This window comes from Cavia porcellus, unplaced genomic scaffold (genome assembly GCF_034190915.1).
Source record: "Cavia porcellus strain 051 isolate PalLab524CR breed Dunkin Hartley unplaced genomic scaffold, mCavPor4.1 scaffold_17, whole genome shotgun sequence".
Taxonomy (NCBI): domain Eukaryota; kingdom Metazoa; phylum Chordata; class Mammalia; order Rodentia; family Caviidae; genus Cavia; species Cavia porcellus.
In genome coordinates, this window is record NW_026947500.1 from 43610755 (window position 1) to 43632717 (window position 21963).

General features: G+C 48.6%; 1 protein-coding gene across 3 annotated transcripts in view; it reads left to right on the top strand.

Moving 5' to 3' along the window:
* Cstpp1 (centriolar satellite-associated tubulin polyglutamylase complex regulator 1) overlaps positions 1–21963 on the top strand; it is a 189841-nt gene that overhangs the window by 160240 nt on the left and 7638 nt on the right. For all 3 annotated transcript variants that reach the window (XM_013147470.3, XM_063227928.1, XM_003465145.5), the window contains exons 4-6: positions 7423–7507; positions 20187–20272; positions 21537–21732. In XM_013147470.3, coding sequence (XP_013002924.2) covers positions 7423–7507; positions 20187–20272; positions 21537–21732 — 367 coding nt within the window. The remainder of the gene's footprint in view (positions 1–7422; positions 7508–20186; positions 20273–21536; positions 21733–21963) is intronic.

The window sequence follows — 21963 nt, forward strand, 5'->3', positions numbered from 1 at the left end:
CTTTTGGGCTTTTAGGCCTATTGGGTATTGGTGCAAACAAATGGGATGCGCTTGGGGTAAAAGCTCCACCACAAGGGGCACTTGGTTGACTCCAACCCTGGGAGGCTGGTTTCAGCCCAAACCTCTGGAATTTCTTGTTTCCATTTGTCTAATAGCTCTAGCTCCAAATCTGTGGCTGACGACTCAGGCACACTGGACAAGTTTCCCAGCAGGCAGTAATTTTCCCCTTCTGGGACAAGAGCTAGTACTCTGATGCCTTCAGAGTCTGGGGTTGAGTCTGCCCCCAGTCTTAGCCTTGGCTCGTTTGTAAAGAAATCAATTTGTACTTGCAATTTATGGAGGAGGTCTCATCCTAGCAGAGGGTCTGGGCACTCTGGTACCCACAGAAAATCATGTTGGACCAGCTTATGTCCAGGTCGAGCCAAACTAGCTATCACTTTTGGATATGATTTTCATCCCCCTGTGGCTTCCTGCAAGCTCTCTCTGTCTTCAAAGATCTTTTGTGCTATCTCTATCAACTGGCTGAGGGGCATCCCTTCAAATCTCTCAAACCTTTGCCATTTTTGTCTAACATGCGGGGCCGACTGAGTTGCAAAGAGAACAACTGGTGATACTGAGGGGAACCTCCTTACCTCTGGTTGTCCAATTGGGGTGGGACAAAAGGAAAACATGGTTTTGGCATTCCAGATCAGAGAGCAGGTTTCATCTGGGTGGCACACTGCTTTTTGTCCCAGGGTGCCGCGTGGCAGTCCATTGTTTTACTGAAATTACATACTTAACAAAAAGGGCTTCAGTCTGCCCTCCCCCTTTTGGAGTATAATCTCATTTTAATGGAAACATTTTGCAGTAAAGGTTCACCAATCTTATGAATAAATCTACCAAAACTGATCTAATACTGTCAAATTATGAACACATTTACTTCTTTTCAAACCTGTTATTTGCAGTACTATAAACCAAGACAAATAAAATTCACATCCTCTCGAGCTTTCTACAACTTACTATACACCCTCAAGTTGAGCTTTTCCTATCTTCTTTCACATTCTGGCACAGCCAGACATTTTTACTTGAAGACAAAACCACTTTCTTTGTCCCTCTTTTTAACTTATTACTGGTCAATTACCTTTCCTCTTGCTTTTCAGACAACATTAAAACTTTCAACAAAACCCTTGAAGTGATTTTCTTTCAGTAGTTTAAAATATATTGAATCATTTCATGTGTTTTCACCACCTTAAAATGCTGTATTTTAAAAAACTGTAATCTTTTTTTAACTGGCTCAAAAACAGTATGGCTTGGTTTCACTTGGTAAAGTTGATATGATTTTAAAAACCATAAATATACATATATATGTGCACATATGTTTACATTTTAACCAGAAAGAAAAATACTCTTTGTTAAAGGCATGCCAAGGTTGCAAGTAATCAATTGAGGACTAAAACATTAAACAAGGCACCACAACATTAAAGACACAAACAAAGGTTATTTTGTGTACAGTTTGGTGAGCTAAAGGAAATAATTTTTTTATTATGAACCTTGAGTCTAATAAGCCATATGGAGCCTGCAACAGAAATGGGCAACGAGCCCCTAAGTTAGTAACAAATTCAAACAGGCAGACAATTCAAAAGTACAAAAACACTGAACATAAGTATCTAAATCCCTTTGTCTGTTTTGGGCTTGTAAAAGGGGTTCCTAGGAGAAAATGTTCTGTTAGATTTGGGGTAACCAAAAGGAGAACACTTAGACCAAATGGACACACAGACAGACATACAAGACAAGACAAGTTGCAGCAAAAATGGCCTTTGCTCAAAAATTGGCCAAATTTTGGAATTGGTCAAATTTTGGGATCTGGAGGAATTAACAAATTAACCAATGGAGCGGATCCCCCCCCCCCCGCCCTGGGACAGAGTCACAAATGGACGAGATTCATCCCAAAAAACCAGCTGACTCTGTCCTCGGGAGGTCCTTACTCCCCAGATTGAGGGCATCCCCTCCCAATGGAGCAGTTCCCCACCCAGGGCAGAGTCACAAACGGATGAAATTCATCCAAAAAACCAATTGACTCTGTCCTTGGGAGGTTCCCACTCCCCAAATTGAGGGCATCCCCTCCCAAAGTACGAACTGACCGTGGTCTAATTAGTTACCCCAGAGTACTTACTTTTAGGTGTTCAGAATTGAGTCGGGGTCTTGCTTCCACCCCGGATGAGCCCCCAAATGTGATAGCTCAGACCCCAGAATAAAATCCAAGGAAGCAAGAAATTAAAATTTAGGGAGCAAAGGCTTTATTTTAGGCCAGGCCTGGCGACACAGCCTCCAGGAGCCAATATGGAGACTGCACTCCTTACAGCTAAAAGGGTTGGGTATTAAAGATGAAAACCGGAGTTCCGGGAGAACATGGCGGACAGACAACAGCAACTACCGGAGGCTCTCTGAAAGGCTCGGCTCAGAGGCCAGGAATGATGAGGACTAAGGAGACATGAACCGGTAGAGATATGCTCTGCTGACTCAGGAACGAACTGGGCTGAGAGAAACCAACTTAGAATACAGTCCTGGCGCTAAAATAGGAACAGAAAAGACTCGGTGTGGAGGCTCGACCCCGCGCCATTGGAAACCGCGATTTGGGTTTCCCGCCGCCCGGCAGCTGGCTGCCTCCACAGCGGCTCGGCAAGGAGAGACGCGTAGAAGCTCTGGGAACGGGAGTCTGCGAACGGAGTCGAAAACAGGACGGACAAGGAGGCGTACACAAAAACTGACTGGTGGCGAGGTGAGTGAGAGAAACTGACCCCCTACCACAGTTTGACTCCAGCGGAGGACTTTCTGGGCTCAGGCAGTCCTGTAAGAGCAGGGCGCGGTGGCGACTCCAGCCACACATTCCCCTCTCGGACGGGATCGGTGAAAAGTGCCTGGCCTGCGTGACGCTGCGGGCGGACTCGGTAGGCTGGCCTAACCCAGATCCCAGAGCCTGACGGTGGCCCGGAGGAGCCACTGACTCCCGCGTAGGCTGCCTCCTCCGCAACTCCCTGGTGCGCAGTGGTGGGCGGGAACACCTAGCCAGCGCAATTTGATCAGGCTGTGGCTGACAGGCAGGGAAGCCGGGCCTCCTATGTAAGCTTGCATTTTATAAGGAACAGAAAATATGGGGAAGGGAAGCAACAAGAAAGGCTCCTTGGCCCCCAATTCTGAGAAACAGGCAATAGAGGACACCACACCAATATACATTAAGCGCCATATAGAGAGCCTCATAGACCAATTCAGGAATGAAGTTATCAACGACCTGAAGCTAGAAGTATGCAGAATAGTTAGAGAAATGCTAAGCACCACCCAGGAAAAAACAGATGGTGGAATGGAAGAACAGAAAAAGAGGGGAGAATTGCTTGATGGAGAAAACAGAGAAAGCATTGAGTATGTGAAGCAGGTTCAAAGGGACTATCAAGAAATTAAGAAGTCTATCCAAGACTGGCATAACAGCTTGAAAGAAACTAAGGACAGACTATCTGAACTGGAGGGCAGACTTGTAATATGGGAGAATGAAATGAAAAACTTCTTAAAAATAACAAAGAAACAAACAGCAATAATACAAAGACAAGAAGATGATAAGAGGAGCCATAACTTAAGGATTAAGAACATAAAAGAAGAAGTAGGGACACAAACAAGTGAACTACAAAAGCTACTCACAGAAATAATCCAGGAGAATTTTCCTAATTTAGCAAAAGGTAAAGATACTCAGATGTATGAGGCATACAGGACCCCAGCTACCTACAACCCAAACAGAGAAACACCCAGGCATATAATAATAAAAATTCCAGAAATTCAATACAAGAACAGAATATTAAAAGCTGTAAGAGACAAGAAACAGACCACTTACAAGGGAACACCCATCAGAATTACAGCAGATTTCTCTGCACAAACCATCAAATCACGAAGAGCATGGGGGGAAATAATTCAAGCTTTGAAAGATAATAATCTCCAGCCAAGATTGAGATATCCTGCACAACTGTCCCTGGAAATTGATACAAAAACGAGGTGCTTCCAGGATAAAGAGGAACTGGGGGAATTTGCAACCATCAATTCAACCCTACAGAAAGTATTGCAGGATATTCTAAAAAAAGAAAAATACAAAGAACCCAGAAATAGTGGCGGGGAGGCCACAACGAATGGAGCAGAGAACAAAATGAAGAAGACAAACTGACAGCTACTGACAGAAAAAGAGCTCAACAGAAATGAGACAGAGAAGATTGGATGATAGGAACAGCTATTTTGGAGAAAATGACATCTTAATAGGTAATACTGATTTAGTACCATCTTGTTTTGAAGTCTCATCTAGCTTTTGTTCTTCTGTCTCCAATGGTCTAAACAGGTTGTATCTTATTGGATTTTATTATGTACGATAGTATAAGCAAAAACCTTTTAAAGACAAGGAGAATATACAGAAACCATTGTTCATTTTCTGTTAGTCGATTCTAAATACTCTATAATGCTGTCATTCTCTTAAATGGTTTTACATTGTTTTGATATACTTAATGCTACAGTATACAAAGTTGTACTCAAGGACTTCAAGGAAAGAGTCTATATGGTAACTACTTTTGGGTCGGAATTATCTGGTGGTGAAACACTATTCTGCTTAAATGGTTATGTTTTGATCTGCCCTGTTTCACTGTTATGCCCTCTTTTTTCTCAATCTCCACTTCATTATTTACTTTTTTATTTTTATCCGTTTAATTAAAGGGGAAAAAATAGCAGGATATAATATAGTAACCCACTTTGACTTTCTATTATCTCGATTTGAAGGCCTGTATTACTCTCACCATCTTGTTTTTGACTGAGGTTCCTCTATTCTGTTTTGCTGGATAGTATCAGGTTCGAAAGTTTAGGCATCAGCTGAGAAGATAATGAGATTCATTATAACGCCCATTCTCGTTGACTTTTATCTACTTTTGAAGACCTACAATGTCTCCAATGTTTTGGTTTTGTCGGTTTTGTTCTTTACTGTTTTGTTCAATTGTATTACAATTAATGATATAGGCAATTCTATTAGAGATAGCAGGAGGCATTATGGTAACCATTGTTGATCATCTTGTATTATGTTTTTATATTATCTATTATGTCCACCCTTTTGACTTGACCAATTCTGTTCTGTTATGTCACATTTGGTTTTACTGTCTTCCAAAAAAGCAATAAGAACCGTGGGAGCAATGAAACCCAAAATGTGTAATAGTCATTGTACAAAAGAGAGGAAAAGAAAGTGCTGTAAACTATATAACTGCATGTATATTTAAGTGTATAAGATAGAAAATGATATCACAGAGTTTTATTGGATCATTGAACAGAACTGTTTGCAGTATCATTGTTGGAATGTCCACTCTACAAGCTTTAATTTTGTGACTTGAACACTTATTTCTAAGATGGCAATATGTAATCCATTAACTAGTGATTTCCTACTGCGCATTTTTTTCTTCTGTAAATCTGTATAACTTGTACCCCTTCACTGTTTTTTTTTCTTTTCTCCTTAAATAAAAAAAAAAAAAGATGAAAACCACAGGAATGTTGCGAACTTTGACACAGTTTGATAGCATCTGGGCTTCTTGGTATCTTCTGTAACTTCCTCATAGTTAAACGTTTTTTAAGAAACAGCACATTTTATTACAGACAGGGTGAAGGGGGTGGGGGGATTACAAGAAAATGAAACTTAAAGCTTAGGGGAGGGGGATTTACAAGGAGCTGAAACTTAATGGAATTTTAATCTCTATTGAAATGGCACATACAGAACAGGAAGGAGGTGGATTGGTTAGAACTAGGTTACAACAGTGCCCAAGGTCAGCAAGGGAGGAGAAGAAAGTGCACGGCCTACCGCAGGCCGAGGCAAAGGCCACAAAAGCCACCCTGACCCTTTGACCTCCACTGACGCTGAATCTGTTCTTTGGTGTCCCTGACTTTGGCTATGTGGTTAGTTTAACTCTCTGCCCCCACCTTGAATTAAGCTTTGATGAAAAAGCAGTAGGAACTCAGGCCTGTCCCTGGAGATTTGGGGTTTTTGTCTTGGAAAAGCATGAACCAGACAAGCAGGGCAGGAGATCTGGATTCCTGTGGCTTGGGCTAACTTTGGCCTAAGATACCAAGTGCTTGTGATCATCATCATCTCCCTCCCCAATTGTGGCCATGCCCCATGCGTTGCCTTCCCTCGCTTCTCCTCCCCGTGAGGAGGCTCCAGGGCCACAGCTCCTGTGCCACCATCAGCTGCCCTTGCAAATTTGAAAGGATGTGTGGGAATGCTTGCAGCCAGCTGACCCAAAATCTTCTGGCTTTAGTACAAGCAATAAAAAACAACTCTTAAGCACTAGCGTATTTCCTATCCCTTGGGATCCTAGTAAACCTCTCTGAGATTTGCCTCTTCGGCAAATCTGGACCACAGAGCCTCCTGGCTGCTCTCTCCCAAGCAGAGCCTCTGTCTGTCAGGAGTCACTTGGTGGCCTGGACTGTGTATCTTGGACCCCTGTCCTGGCTTCCAGTAATAGGGTGGCCAGATCTCTGTGCGGGCATCCAGAGGAGCCAGCCACTGTGGTGCTGGGTGACAGTGATGCGGCCTGTGGTCAGTATGCTATGCTCTGCTTCTCCATGCATGCAAGCCTGTTTGCCTTGTTCAGCCTCCAGACATCCTGTGGACTGGCCCCACTATGCCAGGAGTTCTGCACATTTGTCCAGCTCTCCAATGACTCATTCCTCCAGATGTTTCTACCCTAGGGAAAGCAAGCGGAGAAGCCCATGAAGGCACCTCTCTGGTGTCCTGTTTTACCTGGGTGTTTCTCAGCCCTTTGATCAAAACATCATAACTGGGTGCCTCCACCCAGAAAAGGTTTTGCAGAAATATCAATATTAAAATCTCACCCCTAGAAATTAGTGTCCCCACACCCCTAACGCTGATTCACTTTGAAAGAGCAGCTCAGCTGGGCATGATGGTGCAGTTCTAATCCTAGCACTCAGAATGCCAAAGCAGGAGGATCACAAGTATAAGCTCTTAGGCTAGGCAACGTAGTGTCTTAGCAAGAGCCTGTCTCAAAATAAAATAAATATCAGGAAGCTGAAGCAGGAGGATTGTTGCAAGTTTGAGACCAGCCTGGGCCACAAAGTGAGCTCAAGGCCAGCTTGAACTGCATAGCAAGATCCTGTCTCAAATAGACAAATAAATGAATAAATAAGTGAGCAGCTTTCCCCAGACTGAGTCTGAAGACATGAAATGAGGGCCTGGGGCTTTAGCTCAGCGGCATAACACCTGCCTTGTAAGCAGGCAGTCGTGAGTTCGATCCCTGGTACCGATAAAAACGAAAAAGACAAAAAAATATGTAAAAAAAAAAAAAAAGACATGAAATGACTAGAGACGAGAACAGTGATAGGAAGCAGAACCTAACATGCTTCTCTCTGTCTTCGCCGCAGACCTGCTGACCATGAGAGAGTACCACTGCCTGCTGCAGCTGCTGTGCCCCGACTTCCCACTGGAGCTCACCCAGAAAGCAGCCAGGTACAGCTCCCAATTCCTAGGCCAGCCCAGCCCTCGGCCTTCTGCAAGCCAAGCTCACTAGGGGAGAAACTGGCATTGGAGAGTGTCTTTTGGGGTCTTTGACATGAGGGTGTTTCATAAAGAAGCCAAGCAAACCTTCACAGTCTCTGTAGGAGCCTTGAAGACTAAAGACAGGGATGGAGGGTGGTGAGCTGAGGGGGTCCAATGTACACACCTACATGCACAACCTGGGCACACACAAGGATACCCTGTGAAAAGGACAGGAGTAGGCAGTGACTCATGTTGATGAAGGCCAAGGTCAGGGGCTGGAAAACTGGGAGGGCAAAGAGTATCATGTGTGCTAGGGGGAGGCTCTCAGGGTGAGGATCCAGCAGGTACAATTAAGAGCCCCTCATTTTTATGTTTGGTTCACTGTTATTCTCATTTTTTAACCAAATAAAGTAACTTTTTTGGGAGGGAGGAGATACTAGGGGTTGAACCCAGGGAGCTCTAAACTACATCCCCAGCCCTTTTTTTTTTTTTTTTTTGGTATAGTTTTGTTTTTAACAATAGGATCTCACTAAATTGCTCAGACTGGCCTCAAACTCTGTATTCTCCCACCTCAGCCTCCTGATTAGCTACGATTATAGGCCTGCACCATCACACCTGGAAAATTATTTGACAGAAAACCTGAGCTTGGGTTGCAAATGCAAATACTGAGAGAAAAAAAATGTTCTTTTCTGAAAAAAAACATGTTAAAAAAGGAGAGGCTCATTTGGCTCACAATTTGGGGGAGGTCAGTGCATGGTCAGCCAGCTCCAAGGCAGGAGCATCATGGCAGAAGGGCCTGGCAGAGCAGAGCTGCTCAGTCCATGGCAGCAGGGAAGCAGGGCAGGGGACAGCATCAGAGAAGAGAAGTTTAGGGCCCAACCTAGAGCCCAAGGCCACACTGCATGACCCACCCAAACACACCCAGCAGTTTACCTCACCAGTCCTGGGTGGAGCCCAAACCAATCCAGTTGATACCCTACCCTACCGGCCACACCGAGCTCCTCTAAGTCACACTGAAATCATTTACTATACCTTTACAGTTCCATGTAAATGCACTGCCCTCAACTATCTGGCCTAATCCTTATCTGAAAGCTACTTCTCACTTTACTGAGGCTCTGAGAGGTTAAGCATGTGATGCAGCTTCTTGAGTGTTGCAAGCCAGAGAGCACTTCTGTCTTTGCAGGCTCCTACCCTGCATCCTGGCACGCATGCTTGGCATGCATGGCCCTCTAAAACCCGAGGTGCATCAGCTGCACCCTCTGAGAATGCCCTAGCGTCCCTCAAGGTGCCACTGCCCCCTGCCAACTTAGAAGGAGAGAAGTTTACCACTCCCCAGGACTACAGCAGCCGCTCACCGGGCAGGATACCAGTGCTTCACAGTGTAAAACCTGTTCAGTGATCACACACCCAGCATTCTGTAGGCCTTTTCCCCTCACTGCTCAGGACTTTCCCCTTCCTTGTTTCCCAGTGAATGCTGGTCACCTTTCAGCCATAGTTCAGTTTTGATCAGTTTGATTTTTCTGCAATCCAAAGATTTAGATTTAATTTTTACTTTATTTTATTTTTTCACTTGTTTTGTGTGGTACTAGGGACCACATTCATGACCTCATGCTCACCGGATAAGTGCTTAAACCACTGAGCTAACTCCCTGGCCCTAGACTTTTTTTTTTTTTTTTTAGCTTGAAAAATAAAAAAAGCATGAGAGATTATTTCTTGTCATTTAAAAAAGCCAAATGGAATAAGCATCAAATTGTTTCTCTTCAGGCTCAGAGCATTTTAAGAAAAATTCAAGTCAAACGTGGTGGTACATTTTGTAATCTCAGTACTCTAGGAGGCTGAGGCAGGAGGATCACAGGCCAGCTTAAGCAATTTAGCAATTTAGCAAGACTCTGACTGAAAATAAAAAATAAAAAGGGCTCCGTGAGTAGGCCGTGGTCCACCCCCAGGACCAAACAAAGAGAGAGAGAAAAAAGAGACAGAAAGCTATTGATTCAGTCCTGGTGAGAAATTTAGCATTCTTAAAGACTGGCTTTAGCTAGGAGTGGTGGTGCACACCTGTAATCCCAGCACTCGGGAGGCTGAAGCAGGATGATGGGTGGGAGTTTGAAGCCAGCCTGGACTACACAGGGAACCCCTGTCTACAAGAACGAAAACCCTGGACTTAGTGAATATAATGTGACTGGGCAATTCCTAAACAGACGCAAGGAGCCCTGTGAGCGCCTGTGCTCCAGGTGAACAGGCCCGAGCCGCCCCAGGCTTGTGGCTGCTTAGTCATGTCACTTAGCATAGTACTGAGGGGGGAGCTGGGTCCCCCTTACCCATGGTGGGGTGAATGAACGGAGGAGTGAATGCACACATGGGTGAACATGTGAATGAACGTTCCTGGGCTGGTGTTTTACACAGCCCTAATCATCCTCGGCTCCCAGCAACTGTAGCAACCAGATCTCACTACTGTATTTCTGTTCAGATTTCATTCGTGTATTCACCAAATATTTATTTTTAACAGTTTTGGAGGAATATCATTTGCCTATCTTATGCTTCACTCACAGTCTAAAATTCAGTGGCTTTTAGTATATTTCCAAAGTTGTGGATCTGTTACCACAACCAATTTTAGGACATTTTCATTACTTTGAAAAGAAACACTGCAGCCTCAGCCCTTCCGCTCTAATCCCCGTCCACAGACCAGGTGGCCACTGTTTTCTGCCTCTCAGTTTGCTTGTTCTGGACATTTTAGGTCAATGGTATTGTGTAAAAATGTGGTCCTTGACAGCTGCTTCTTTCACTTAGCATGAAGTTTGCATGTTCACCCTTGCGGCAGCATGAATCATCATTTCTCCAAATATTTCTTGAGTGTCGATTTCGTGGGAAGGATTATTCTGCCCGCTGGAGACCCAGTCAGGAATAAGAGAGTTCCCGTCCCTCCGGGGACAGCATTTAATTGAAAAGGGGCTCACTCAGTACCCGTCACTGGCACCTCCACACTCTCGTATGTCCGCGTCTTGGTTTCTGTCTCCGAGTAGTTGCTGCCACCCTTTGCTCGTTGCCGCACATCTGCCCTCCTCGCCAGCCTCTTCCAGATGTGCTAACTGACAGGCCCGAGCACTGAGAGCAGAACCCAGCGCTTGCCCTCTCTGAACCACACAGAGTGCGTGTGCCTGGGGCAGTCACAACTACAAGGAGGCTTCTCCCCGGCTGTGTTCTTCTGCTTGAAGAGGAGCAGCGCTACAGCCAGGCACACTGACAGCAGTGCGAGGGGATCTGGGGTGCCAGCGCGGGTGTCAGCGAGTCCGAGCCCCCCAGGCCTGCCTGCGACACCAGAGATGAATTGGGAGGTGGCGAGTTTGTTACGAACACCAGCGTCCTCCTTCAACTGTGCTTCTCCTGTGCCGCCGCTCTTTCCTCCACGCCACCCTGCATGAATAGAAAATTGGCAGTTACCCCAAAAGGCACCCGATGTGGGATGTGGAGCACTCTCATTATATCCTGTGGTTCAGTTCCCAGCTTACCCCGTACATACTCAGGCATTGGTTGCTGGTTCCCCTGCCAGCTCCTTCTTCAGAACAGCCTGTCCTCCTCCTGGGAATGAGGTGCGGGAGGACTGTTGTCCCAGGGCCGGCAGCTGGGACACAGAACTGAGCAGGGCTGGCATCTCCAGCATTGATGCCACCAGGTCTGGGCAACAGGTGTGCGCGGAAACTCAGGAAACGCACAAAAGCAGGGAGCAAGCAGATCCCGGGCAGTAACCCCAAGGCCCCTCTGCTCATGCATTCCTGCAGCAAAGACCAGTGGTGTGGATCTGTGATCCCAGAACTCTGGAAGGCTGAGGCAGGAAGATCAAATGTTTGAGACCCACCCGGGCAACCGAGCACTTGGCAAGACCCTGTCTCAAAAATTTTTGAAAGGGCTGGGAATGTACTCAGTGTGAAATCTCTGGGTTGAAAGCCCAGGCAGTTGTGAGTTCGATCCCTGGTACTGATAAAAACGAAAAAGACCAAAACAAAAAACAAAAAAACCCCAGTTGCTTTGAGTCTTGGATTTATTTCTTGGGGCTGGGGATTTAGCTCAGTGGCATAAGTGCCTGCCTTGCAAGCAGGCAGTCGTGAGTTCGATCCCTGGTACCGATAAAAATGAAAAAGACAAAAAAAAAAAAAAAAAAAAAGAAAAGAAAAGAAAAGAAATCCAATGCCCAAAGATAAATAAATAAATAAACAGCATGTGAAAAGAGCCAGACTTGTTGGATTTAAATCCTGGTTAACAGCTTATGCCTGTGAAAAGTCATTTAATTTCTGTGTGGCTCAAGTATCCCCATTTGTAGAGTGTAGATAATAACAGATGGAAGGATGGGTGGAGGAAAAGTTTCTGATATTCTTCAAATAGCACTTGCTGCAGACTAAACTTACAATCAACCTAAAGTGGTGGCAGTGGCGTTGGAATACAGGTGCACAGGTCCAGGGCCTTAGGACCCCTGCCGCACCTCCCCTGGAGGACCCACGGGTCTCTCCTAACTTCCCAGTCTAAAAAGGGGAGACAACAATAACTAGCCACGGGATGTTTGTAAGATTTCAACAAAAAAATATGTGCATCACTTAGCACATTGCAAACATTTTGTAAATAAGTGGTTGCTGTCATAGTAATGTTGGTGTTATTGTTACCAGATTTTTAAAAATGAACGAGAAGTTCCAGAGTTCCCAAAGCCTGTGCTATGTGGCCTTTTTTACTTTACAATACTCAAAATAATATCCAACAAAGACATTAGGTAAAGGCAGACTACTTGGGCTGCCTCCTCCCAGCTGGGCCAAGGGGACTGTCACACCTGTAAGCCATCTGAGCCCCAGTGACATGGGGCTGGGAGCAGGTACTCAGTCTGCAGCATGCAGAGTCATCTGAAGCCCTCCTCCTCAGAGTTCAGGGGGTCTGAAGGACTAAAAAATTCCTATTTCTAAAAAATCCCCGAATGATGCTAATGCTCAAACTCATGGCGATCCTCCTGCCTCAGCCTCCCCAGTGCCAGGATTACAGGCCTGTGCCACCTCACCTGACTTTTACCAAACATTTACTGAGTGCCTGTTATATGCTGTCATTGTGCTTTGTGGAGGGATTGTGACAGTGACCAAAAGAGATGTTGTCCCAGCCCTGGAAGAATTTACAGATGAATAGAGCAACAGGTATTAAATCAGCGCAGTCCTAAGTGCGACAGGAACACAGGGGCAGGAAGCTGCCTAACCTGGAGACTCACAGAAGGCTCTGCAATGAGGGGGAGGTGAGCTTGCCCTAAGAGACTGTCAGACTGAGTGTAAGGCCCCCAAGATGAACACAGTGCGGACTACAATATGGACAATGGAGTGCACTAGACAGGCCAGTGTAGGCTTGCACCAATTTAAAGTGGGCCATAAAAAGGTAACATTGCACAACAGTTGGTTGGGTGACTCAGGAAGTGGTGAGCGAGCAGATGGTTATCCACACAGCAAGAAGTAAAATTAGATCCCGCTTCATACGGTATCCAGCAGCCAGCGTCACCTAAATCACGGGCCCAAATGTGAAATGCAAAAGCCGTATCACCGTTAAAAGAGGATAAAGGAGCTGCTGTCCTGAAGGAGAAATACCGCCCAGGACGCAAGGATTTCCCAAGGGCCAGTTGCACCCTGGCCACAACTGTAAAAGTGTCAAACTCTACTACCAGCGGATTAAAATACTATAAACAGAGTTGAAAGACAAACCAGAGGCCGGAAGAGGATATTTCTCATGTATTAGTTTCCAGGATAAAAAAAAATTGGCACAGTGCTGGGGATCAAATGCACAGCCTCACTCATGCTAGGCAAGTGCCCCGCACTGTGCTACACTCCCAGCTCAGTTTCCAGAGCTTTCTAATCTTAAGCGCAATCAATGAATTACCCTTTGGGTTTTTTTGAGGTACTAGGGATTGAACCTAAGGCCCCATGCTAGACAAGTATTCTACCACTGAGCTACATCCTACCCCTTGTACATTTTAATCTCAAGATTTTTTAATATAGAATGCCTACAAATCAATATGAAAAATAAGGAGAACTCCAGTAGAAAATAAGTCTAAAGATAGAAATAGGCAACACATAGAAAATTAGCTAACAATAAGCATTTGGGTATATTTTCATGCCCAAACTACTACAAGGAACGGTCAACTAAATTAAGATGCCAGTTCACATCTGTCAGATTGGTGGAGCCTGATAATCCAGCTGGGCATAGTGGCAGATGCCTGTAATCCCAACTACCCAGGAGGCTGAGGCAGGAGGATTTGTAGGTGGAAGACAACTTATCGAGACCCTGTCTCACAATTTTAAAAAGAGCTGAGGATGTAGCTCAGGAGTACTAGGACTGAACTGAGGGGTGTTTTACCAATGAGCTATATCCCCAGCCCATTTTCTTTCTTTCTTCCTTCCTTTCTTTCTTTCTTTCCTTCGTCTTTTTTTTTTTTTTTTTTTTTTTTTTTTTTTTTTTTTTTGTATCGAGAATGAACTCAAGCCCTTGATCTTGCCAGGCAGGCACTACAGCATTGAGTAGCCATTTTCTTTTGAGATGAAGTCTCACTAAATTGCCTGCCTCAGCCTCCAGAGTGGCTGAGATTCAGGCATGCAACGCTAAAGCTGGCATAATGTTTAAAGAGTGCAGACATTTGCAACAGTTGCTGTAGTATAAAATCACATAGAGGAATGCTAAGCCTCCAGGTTTCCATAAATCCTTTTAGCCTGGAGGAAGAAAAGGGAAAGGAACAAAATGAGGTGTGGGTGTGCAGTAACAAGGATGACAAAATGCTAATGCCTGGTCCAGTTAGCTCGCTGTAAACTGAGGTGTTAAACACTTCATCAAGATCCAAGAAGATGGGCAGGGTTAAGTAAAGAGGGAAATGGGAAAGCAGTGAGGAGCCTGGGCCTGGACTCAGAGGCCTGGGGGGACAGAGGGAGGGAAGGACCGCCGTCCAGCCCCTCCAGCCGTCTCAGGGCTATGGGCTTCCCGGAGGCCGCAGGGGAGCGAGGTCAGCGGTCTTGTGCAGGGGAATGAGCATCCGGGCAGCTGCTGGAGACTAGGCCAGCACCAAGGGCAGGTCAGGCTGGGGCCCTCAGGAAGGGCAGCTGCGGGGCTCTGAGCATGGCTTCTCATCTTGCATCCTTCTGACCTGGGTCACAGTCTTCCCCACTCTGAGCTTGCGCTCTCCTAAGGCGCTCGCTGAGCTTCCGCTCTGGGTTAGGAGCCACAGTGAACTGGAGTGCACAGTGCTGACCCCCAGCCCAAATGACCATGAGTCTTTATTGCCCCTCTGGGTGTTGCCCATACCTGTGGGCCACACTTCTTAGGCCTTAAAGGGCAGTGGGCTTGGGGTGCCCTGGAGTGATAGGCTAGTCATTCGAGCTGTCAGAGGGCCTGATGCAGTCTGGAAGAGAGGCAACCCCTAGGAAATATCTCCAGAAACCTCTTGGGGAAAGGGTGGGTTCACACTGCTCTGCCTCCTGGCCCTGACCTTAGCACAAACTGTAGGGTGTGCTGAGAGCCCCATCAAGCCTGGGGACAGAGGACACAGCTGTACAAGGTGCCTCCTCTTCCTCACCCTGGCTCTGAGTAGCTTCCCCTAAAGTGGACCTGAAACTGAATAGATGGCTTCTTCCCAGGGCCTGTGCCTGGTTGGGAGCCAGCAGCACTCCCTTCCACAGAGCTCGATTTTACCTACATGGGCTCTTCTAGCACGTAAGCCAGTGGTATACCTCCGGCAGAGTACTCTGCACATTAACTCTGCCCAAGAGGCCTGCAAAAGAACTGGATCATTTCCTCCCTACAGATGAGGAAACTGAGAGCAGAGAGAACGATAACATGGCCAGTGGTCCATAGAACTGGGATTTGATCCCAGCTCATTCCCCTGGCCAGGGAGCTGACCCTTAAGGGAAGCAGAAGCTGGCGACTGAGTAGGGTGGGCTGGAAGCTTTGCTCCCTTGGTGTCTGCTGACCCCCAGCTGCCAACTGGCTTCATAGGGAGACGGGGAGGAGAGCGACCAGGCCCCTTGGGCCTCACCTGGGCCCTACCAAGCACTGTCTTCACGCCCTCGCCTACCCTGGGTCGCTCTGCACATGGTCAAACCCAGGCCTCTCCTCGCCCCAGGGCCCCCTGCCCACTCAAGGCCTGGCCTGTGGGACCTGCTCCACTCTGGCTGGCAGCAGCTCGGCTGGCTCTGCTTCAGAGCAGGCGCCAAGCCCTACAGGTGTCAGCGCAGCTGGCACCATAGTGCAGCCTCTGGCAGGAAGGCTGGGGTGTCAGCTGCCATCCCTGGGGAATGGCACATGCCATGGCCTCACCCCAGAAGGTTCCTCCTCTAGCCCTTGGATGGGGATGCGCTGCAGATGAAGGCGCTGTCTAGGGGGATGGAGGCCCACGGACTGGGACTGGCCCTGTCACAGAGGACAGGCAGACCTGAAGCTCCTGCCCACCCTGGCTCGAAGTTATGGTAAGATTCAAGGCAGGATATGGATGCAAGACCCCTCACCATGAGTCTGTCACAGTCTCCTGTGCTCACAGCCCTCGAGACAGCCACTTGCCATGCAGGGTGACACTGAGCCCCAGGAAGTTTGGGCAGCGTGGCTTCTGCAGGAACATCTGTGTACAGCAGCTCACTGCCCACTCCTTCACATCTGTCCCTCCAGCATGTGCTGCCCAACGCTGGATGTCATGTCAGTGTCACCTGGCCCTTCTTACTCATGGAGCCTGGGCAGGAGTACGTCAGAAGGAGGAACTAGGGCAGGCAGCCACAGGCCCCAGGGAAGGAGGACAGCACAGGGATTGGGGGTCAGCAGAGCTGGATGTGAGTATAGCCAGGAGCTGAGACAAGCCGGCTTGGGGGGCTCCTGACCCCAGGGAAGAACAAAAATTATGTTCTGAGGGCAGTGGGAACCCAGACAAGGCATGGGAGACATGGTAAATGTACTTGTATTGCAAAAAGATCTGTCCAACCACAGTGTGGGTGGACCTCCATTAGAAGGAGGTTCAGGCAGTGCCGGGAGGAGGGTAGAGAGCCATGTGACCTTCCTGACAAAGGCAGAGGCTGGATAATCACAGTCTCCATGAACCAGTCTCAGCGATGGACTAATGGGGCTGGCACAGGAGAGGTGTCCAGGACACCTGCCAGGTGTCAGGTTGGGCAGAGTAGGGGTGGCATGGCTGGTAAGGAGAGCTGCTGTTCAGCTGACTTCATGGTGCTCACCATCACTGTGCATGAGGGAAAAAGCCCTCCAACCAAAGCTTTTCATGTAGCCTGCTGGGTTCAGAAGATGGCCCTGCCTCTGCCTCCCTCAGCTGCTCTCTGGTCCTCCTGACCTGTGTAAGTGTCAGCCACACAACAGCAGGGACAAAGACAGAGAGCACATCCCTGCTCAGGCACATCTGTAATGCCAGCATGCTGGGAAGCTGAGGCAGGAGAATTGCAAGTCCAAACCCAGTCCAGGCAACTCAGCAACTAGTGAGACCTTGTGACAAAATAAAGTATTTTTTTTTCAAAGTCCTTGGGTTCAGTCCCCAGTACTGAAAAAAAGGGGGGCGGGCAGTGGGAGAAAAGTACATGGGAGTTCCCTGCCCTGCTGAGCTCGAATCCCACTACCACCCGCTCTTCAGAGGCTGGAGGGTTGGCGCTGTCTGTGGGGTGGCAGTGTCTCCTGCTCAGGCCCCTTCTAAAGCCCAGCAGCTCATCTGGCTCAAATCTGATCAATATGTAAAAGGTGAGGCAGGCCTGTGGTACACACCGGTAACCCAGCTATTTAGGAAGCAGAAGCACAAGCTGGAGAACCACAAACTGGAGGCCAGCTGGGTGACTAGTGAGACCTTCTCAGAACAGATACAAAGGCCTGGAGCTGGGGCTGAGCAATAGGACTCAGGCAGATCCACAGGGACTAGTTAAGGAAGCAGGTGGACACTCCGGTACGGAAAGGACTCGCAGGCCAGGTCTTGATGCCCAACACTGAAACAAAGCTCATGCTGCCCAGTAGCTTTGAGGACTGCTGTGACGTCACACTGTGCTGTGCCGGCTTGGCTCACAGCACCTCCTCTGAGCAGCCCCTCTGGTCACCAGCAAGCATCACCAATCCCAATACAAGGCTACACTGCTCGCTTTCTACATAGATAACTTGTTTGCGCACCTTATTTGTGTTTAAAATGAAAAATCATGCTAGGTGTGGTGGTGCATGTATGCAAACCTAGTGCTCCAGAGGCTGAGGTAGGAGGAACATTGCAAGTTTGAAACCAGCCAAAATTACACAGTGAGTTCAAGGCCAGCCTGAACTACACAATGAGACCCTGTCTCAAAAAAAAAAATTATATAGCAACCAAGAGGTAGCCAATGTTCAAACCAAGAACCACCCCTGGCAGGAAGCTTCAGGCCAGATCTGAAGCTGAAGGATGCCAGAGATGTGCCCAGTGTGGGCTCTGGGGGTGCTGCTGTGGCTGGGGCAGGAAAACCTCAGTAGGGCAGGGCACCCCTGTCATAGGACCACTGATGACCAGGGCTTACTGGCAGCTCCTGGAATTAGACAGAGGTGGCAGTTACACAATTTTGAATATTCTAAAACACGCTGAATCATACTTTTTTTTTTTTTTCTGTTTTTTGAGACAGAGTCTCACTGTGTAGTCCAGGCTGGCCTAGATCCTCCAGCCTCAGCTATCTGAGTACTGGGATTACAGGTGTGAGCCACCACACCTGGCCCTGAACCATACAATTTTAAAAGGAGAATTTTATGGTATTTTAGTTACATCACAATATAATAAAAGAATAAAGAGACAAATAAGTGAAGGTAACAGCTATAAGGAGAGGCCTTGGGTCCCAGGCAAGAGATAAACAAGAGATACCTTCCTGCAGAGGCTCAGGTGCCCTGGACCTCCAGGGTGCAGGCTGCCCCATGAGGGGCAGGAAGGAACGGCTCTCCCCACTTGTAGTCTATGTGTCTTTATACCTGGCAGCCCTCTTCCCTCCCGCCCTGATGTCAGAAGCTGGCCTGGTCCACCTCAGGTTAGGAGGAATGCCAGGGTGGGGGTCAGGGTATCTCAGTCCTACAGTCGGCAGGTGAGGGGCCAGCGCGCCTCCCGGTGGCCCTCTGTAGCATTGCATCCCTCCACGCTGAGCTGAATTTTCGGTTGGATTTTTCTTGTTGCAGCCTAGTAGTAGAGACAGCTTTCTTTCTCCCCAAGACACTGCAACAGAGGTGAGAAAAAGAAGATAAACTAGCCATGGAAGACAAGGGCCAAATGCGAGTGCGTCTCATGTCAAAGAGGCCATGTGATCTGGCAGAAATGCAGCGGTGGGGCAAGTCAGGCTTGCCCCTTGGGTGAAATAATCTCACCACCCCTGCGTAGCCTGCCATGGGGAAAAGTGATGTCCAGGAGGCTGAACACATTGCACAGGGCCTGCATGCTGCCAGGCACTTGCAAATGGCACCCATTTTGTTCTGATCACAAGGTAGACCAGCCAGGAGCCACTTCCAGCCTCTGAGCTAGAAGCCATCAGCTGCTGCCTATGTTGTGCTAGGGACAGGCCCTCTGTGTGAAGCCCACTCCCACTGTCCATGGCTCTCCAGCTGCCCACTTAGGGAGCCCTGACACTGGAAAGTAGAGACTTAGAAAAACACATGACAGAGACTGGGGATTTAGCTCAGCGGCATAAGCACCTGCCTTGCAAGCAGGCAGTCGTGAGTTCGATCCCCGGTACCGATAAAAAGAAAGAAAAAAGAAAAACACATGACAGCAAAACAGAACTGTGTGTAAGTGAAGGAAAGCCAAGGCCAGAAGGGCCCCACGAGACATAGGTGGGGACCCAGCTCCTCCAGTAGAGCAGCCTGGGGTGGCCCAACCCTAGCCCCTTGGCCCTCAGATGGAACACAGCAAGAGAGATTTCTACCTCTTCCTGCCCCTTCACTGGGGCCTGGGCAGTCTGAACATGGCCTTGGTCACATTCTTTAGCTAGTCCAGAGTTTAATTCCTGTGAGGTGGGAGGGACTGGAGACCAAAAGGACAGCAGGGCACTGAGACAGGTGGGTCGTCAGAGCCTCTCACAAGCCAGGTCCCAGACAGCTCTTTCCCTTCCCCAGCCTGCCATCTGATCCCGGGACAGAGGTCCCACTCACTGTTCTGGCCATTTGGAGGCTCGCTAAATCTCAGTACCACCTACCAAGGCCCCTTTAAACCTCTTGGCTGTTTTGTGCCCTTTCTGATCAGCTATATTTATCCTGAATTAAATGGTCCTCGGGCTAGGGATTTAGCTCAGCAGCATAAGCGCCTGTCTTGCAAATTCATGGTCATGAGTTCAATCCCCAGTACCGATTAAAAAAAAAAAGTGGAAAAAAATAAATGGTCCTCACTACAGAATGAGAGGAAACCTTGGCCGTGCACATTACAACTGTACCTCCTCCTGCCTCCCCAAACCCCCACCCCCTGCCCATGCCTGGCCACCAGCCAGTGCCACCGATGCTGAGCTGGAGTCCACCCTTGGCACAGGGTGGCCAGTTCCATTTGGGGTAGAGTCCAGTCACAAAAGTGAGGTGACTGAAAGGAACTTTTTGGGAGCCCTCTCCCAAATGTCCTGTGTCGCAGGGGTGGGGGCCTCAGAACAGCTGTCTCACATACTCTCTTTCTCGCTGTCTTCCCCCTCAGGATCGTGCTCATGGACGACGCCATGGACTGTTTGATGTCTTTTTCAGACTTCCTTTTCGCCTTCCAGATCCAGTTTTACTACTCAGGTGAGCGGGTCCTGTCCTGTCCATCTGTGTCTGGCACATGAGCTCCCCTCCCCCACTTCCTTTGGGGGTGTGCATCACCTCGGGCACTAACAGGATCTCCAGCTGGCACTGGTGGTCGCAAAGTTCAGTCTGCAGAGGCTACTTCTGGGCGCCTGAAGACACTGAGACCCTTGGAGCCTAACTCCTTTAAAATCACAGTGACAGTGACAATATCAAACTCTCTACCTCCTGCAAACCTGCCCAGTCCAAGGTGGAGCCCTAGGGGTTCCTTGCTGCTCCTTTGGCCCCTGCTCCTGATTGGCCACTCACACAGTTCTAATAAGGGCACACCTAGCTGTCCCTAGCACACCCACTCCGCTCCCTGGTTCACCCCCACTGCACCCGTAAGTCCCCTCTGCAATCAGAGGAATAAAAATAGATATGTGCCCAAGCGCTCACAGGCGACATCCAATGGAATGCGGGGTTTAGAAACTGCTGACGGTGGCCATAAACAGATTCGTTCAGACGGGTGCTTCCAGTAAACAGAAGGCTGTCCTTGGAGACTGGAGGTGGCCTTCCTGCCAACTGGCAGCCCGGCAGCCCCCGCCTCACTTAGGCGCCACATTCTGTTTACTCGGTGGCAGTGCAGGGCTGTTCAGGCAGGGCCTAGAGCCCAGGCTCTGGCCACTCGCTCCAGCAGCAGCAGGCATGGTTTTCCCTGGTCTCAGAGGCTCCTGGCCCTGGGAAAGGAGCAGCCACGTCATTTCCCTCACTGCTAGAGAGGAGCACAGCTGGCATGGTAGCAGCAAGGTGACCGGAAGCACTGACTGTAGGACTCTGAAACTGGTGACCACACTGGCAGCTTGCAGTGTTGGCTGTGCTCCTCCGGGTGTCCACTGTGCTTTGTGGGCTGGGGAGGTGGTAGCCTTACCACAGGGCTGAGCATCAGGAACACGTACACTTTTGCTTTTCCAACAAAATATAGCACTCAGCGGGTGTCAACAAGGCAGGCCCCTGCCTCGTGTGGGACCTTACATTACAGCGCGGAAGGCCTGCCTCAGACTGCGTGCTGTGGTGTGCAGCATGCCATGGGGAGCCTTAGCAGCCACAGGAGGTGCCGCCCTCATCCCACCCGAGGGTGGCCTGAGGGTGGCCTCTGCTCTGGGGATAGCAGACACTGAACACTGAGCTGCCATGGGGCTGAGCTGTCAGACAGGCAGGCACGGTGCAAGGACACACGGAATCCTTCCTGTCTGAACTATCTCCTCCACTCCCACGATCCCAGAATTCCTGGACAGCGTGGCTGCCATCTACCAGGATCTGCTGTCAGGCAAGAATCCCAACACAGTGATTGTGCCGACATCGTCCAGTGGGCAGTACCGCCAGCGACCTGCCTTGGGTGAGGCTGGCGTCCCTGAGGGAGTGGAAGCGTCACTGTTCTACCAGTGCCTGGAAAACCTGTGTGACCGGCACAAGTACAGGTGGGGACAGGGCACGCAGATTCTGCACAGCCCCAGGGTTTGGAGAGGGTGTTGTGATGGGCCAAGGCTTCCAGAGCCTTTGATGATCATGATATAAATCAGGACAGGGCCATCTGCTCCTGAACCAGACTGGGACTCAAAGGCCTCCCAGCCAACTCACTGAGAAAGATTGCTTTCCCTCGGTGCCACTGTAGACAATCAGCTTGCCCAGATACAGACCGCCCTTGACTT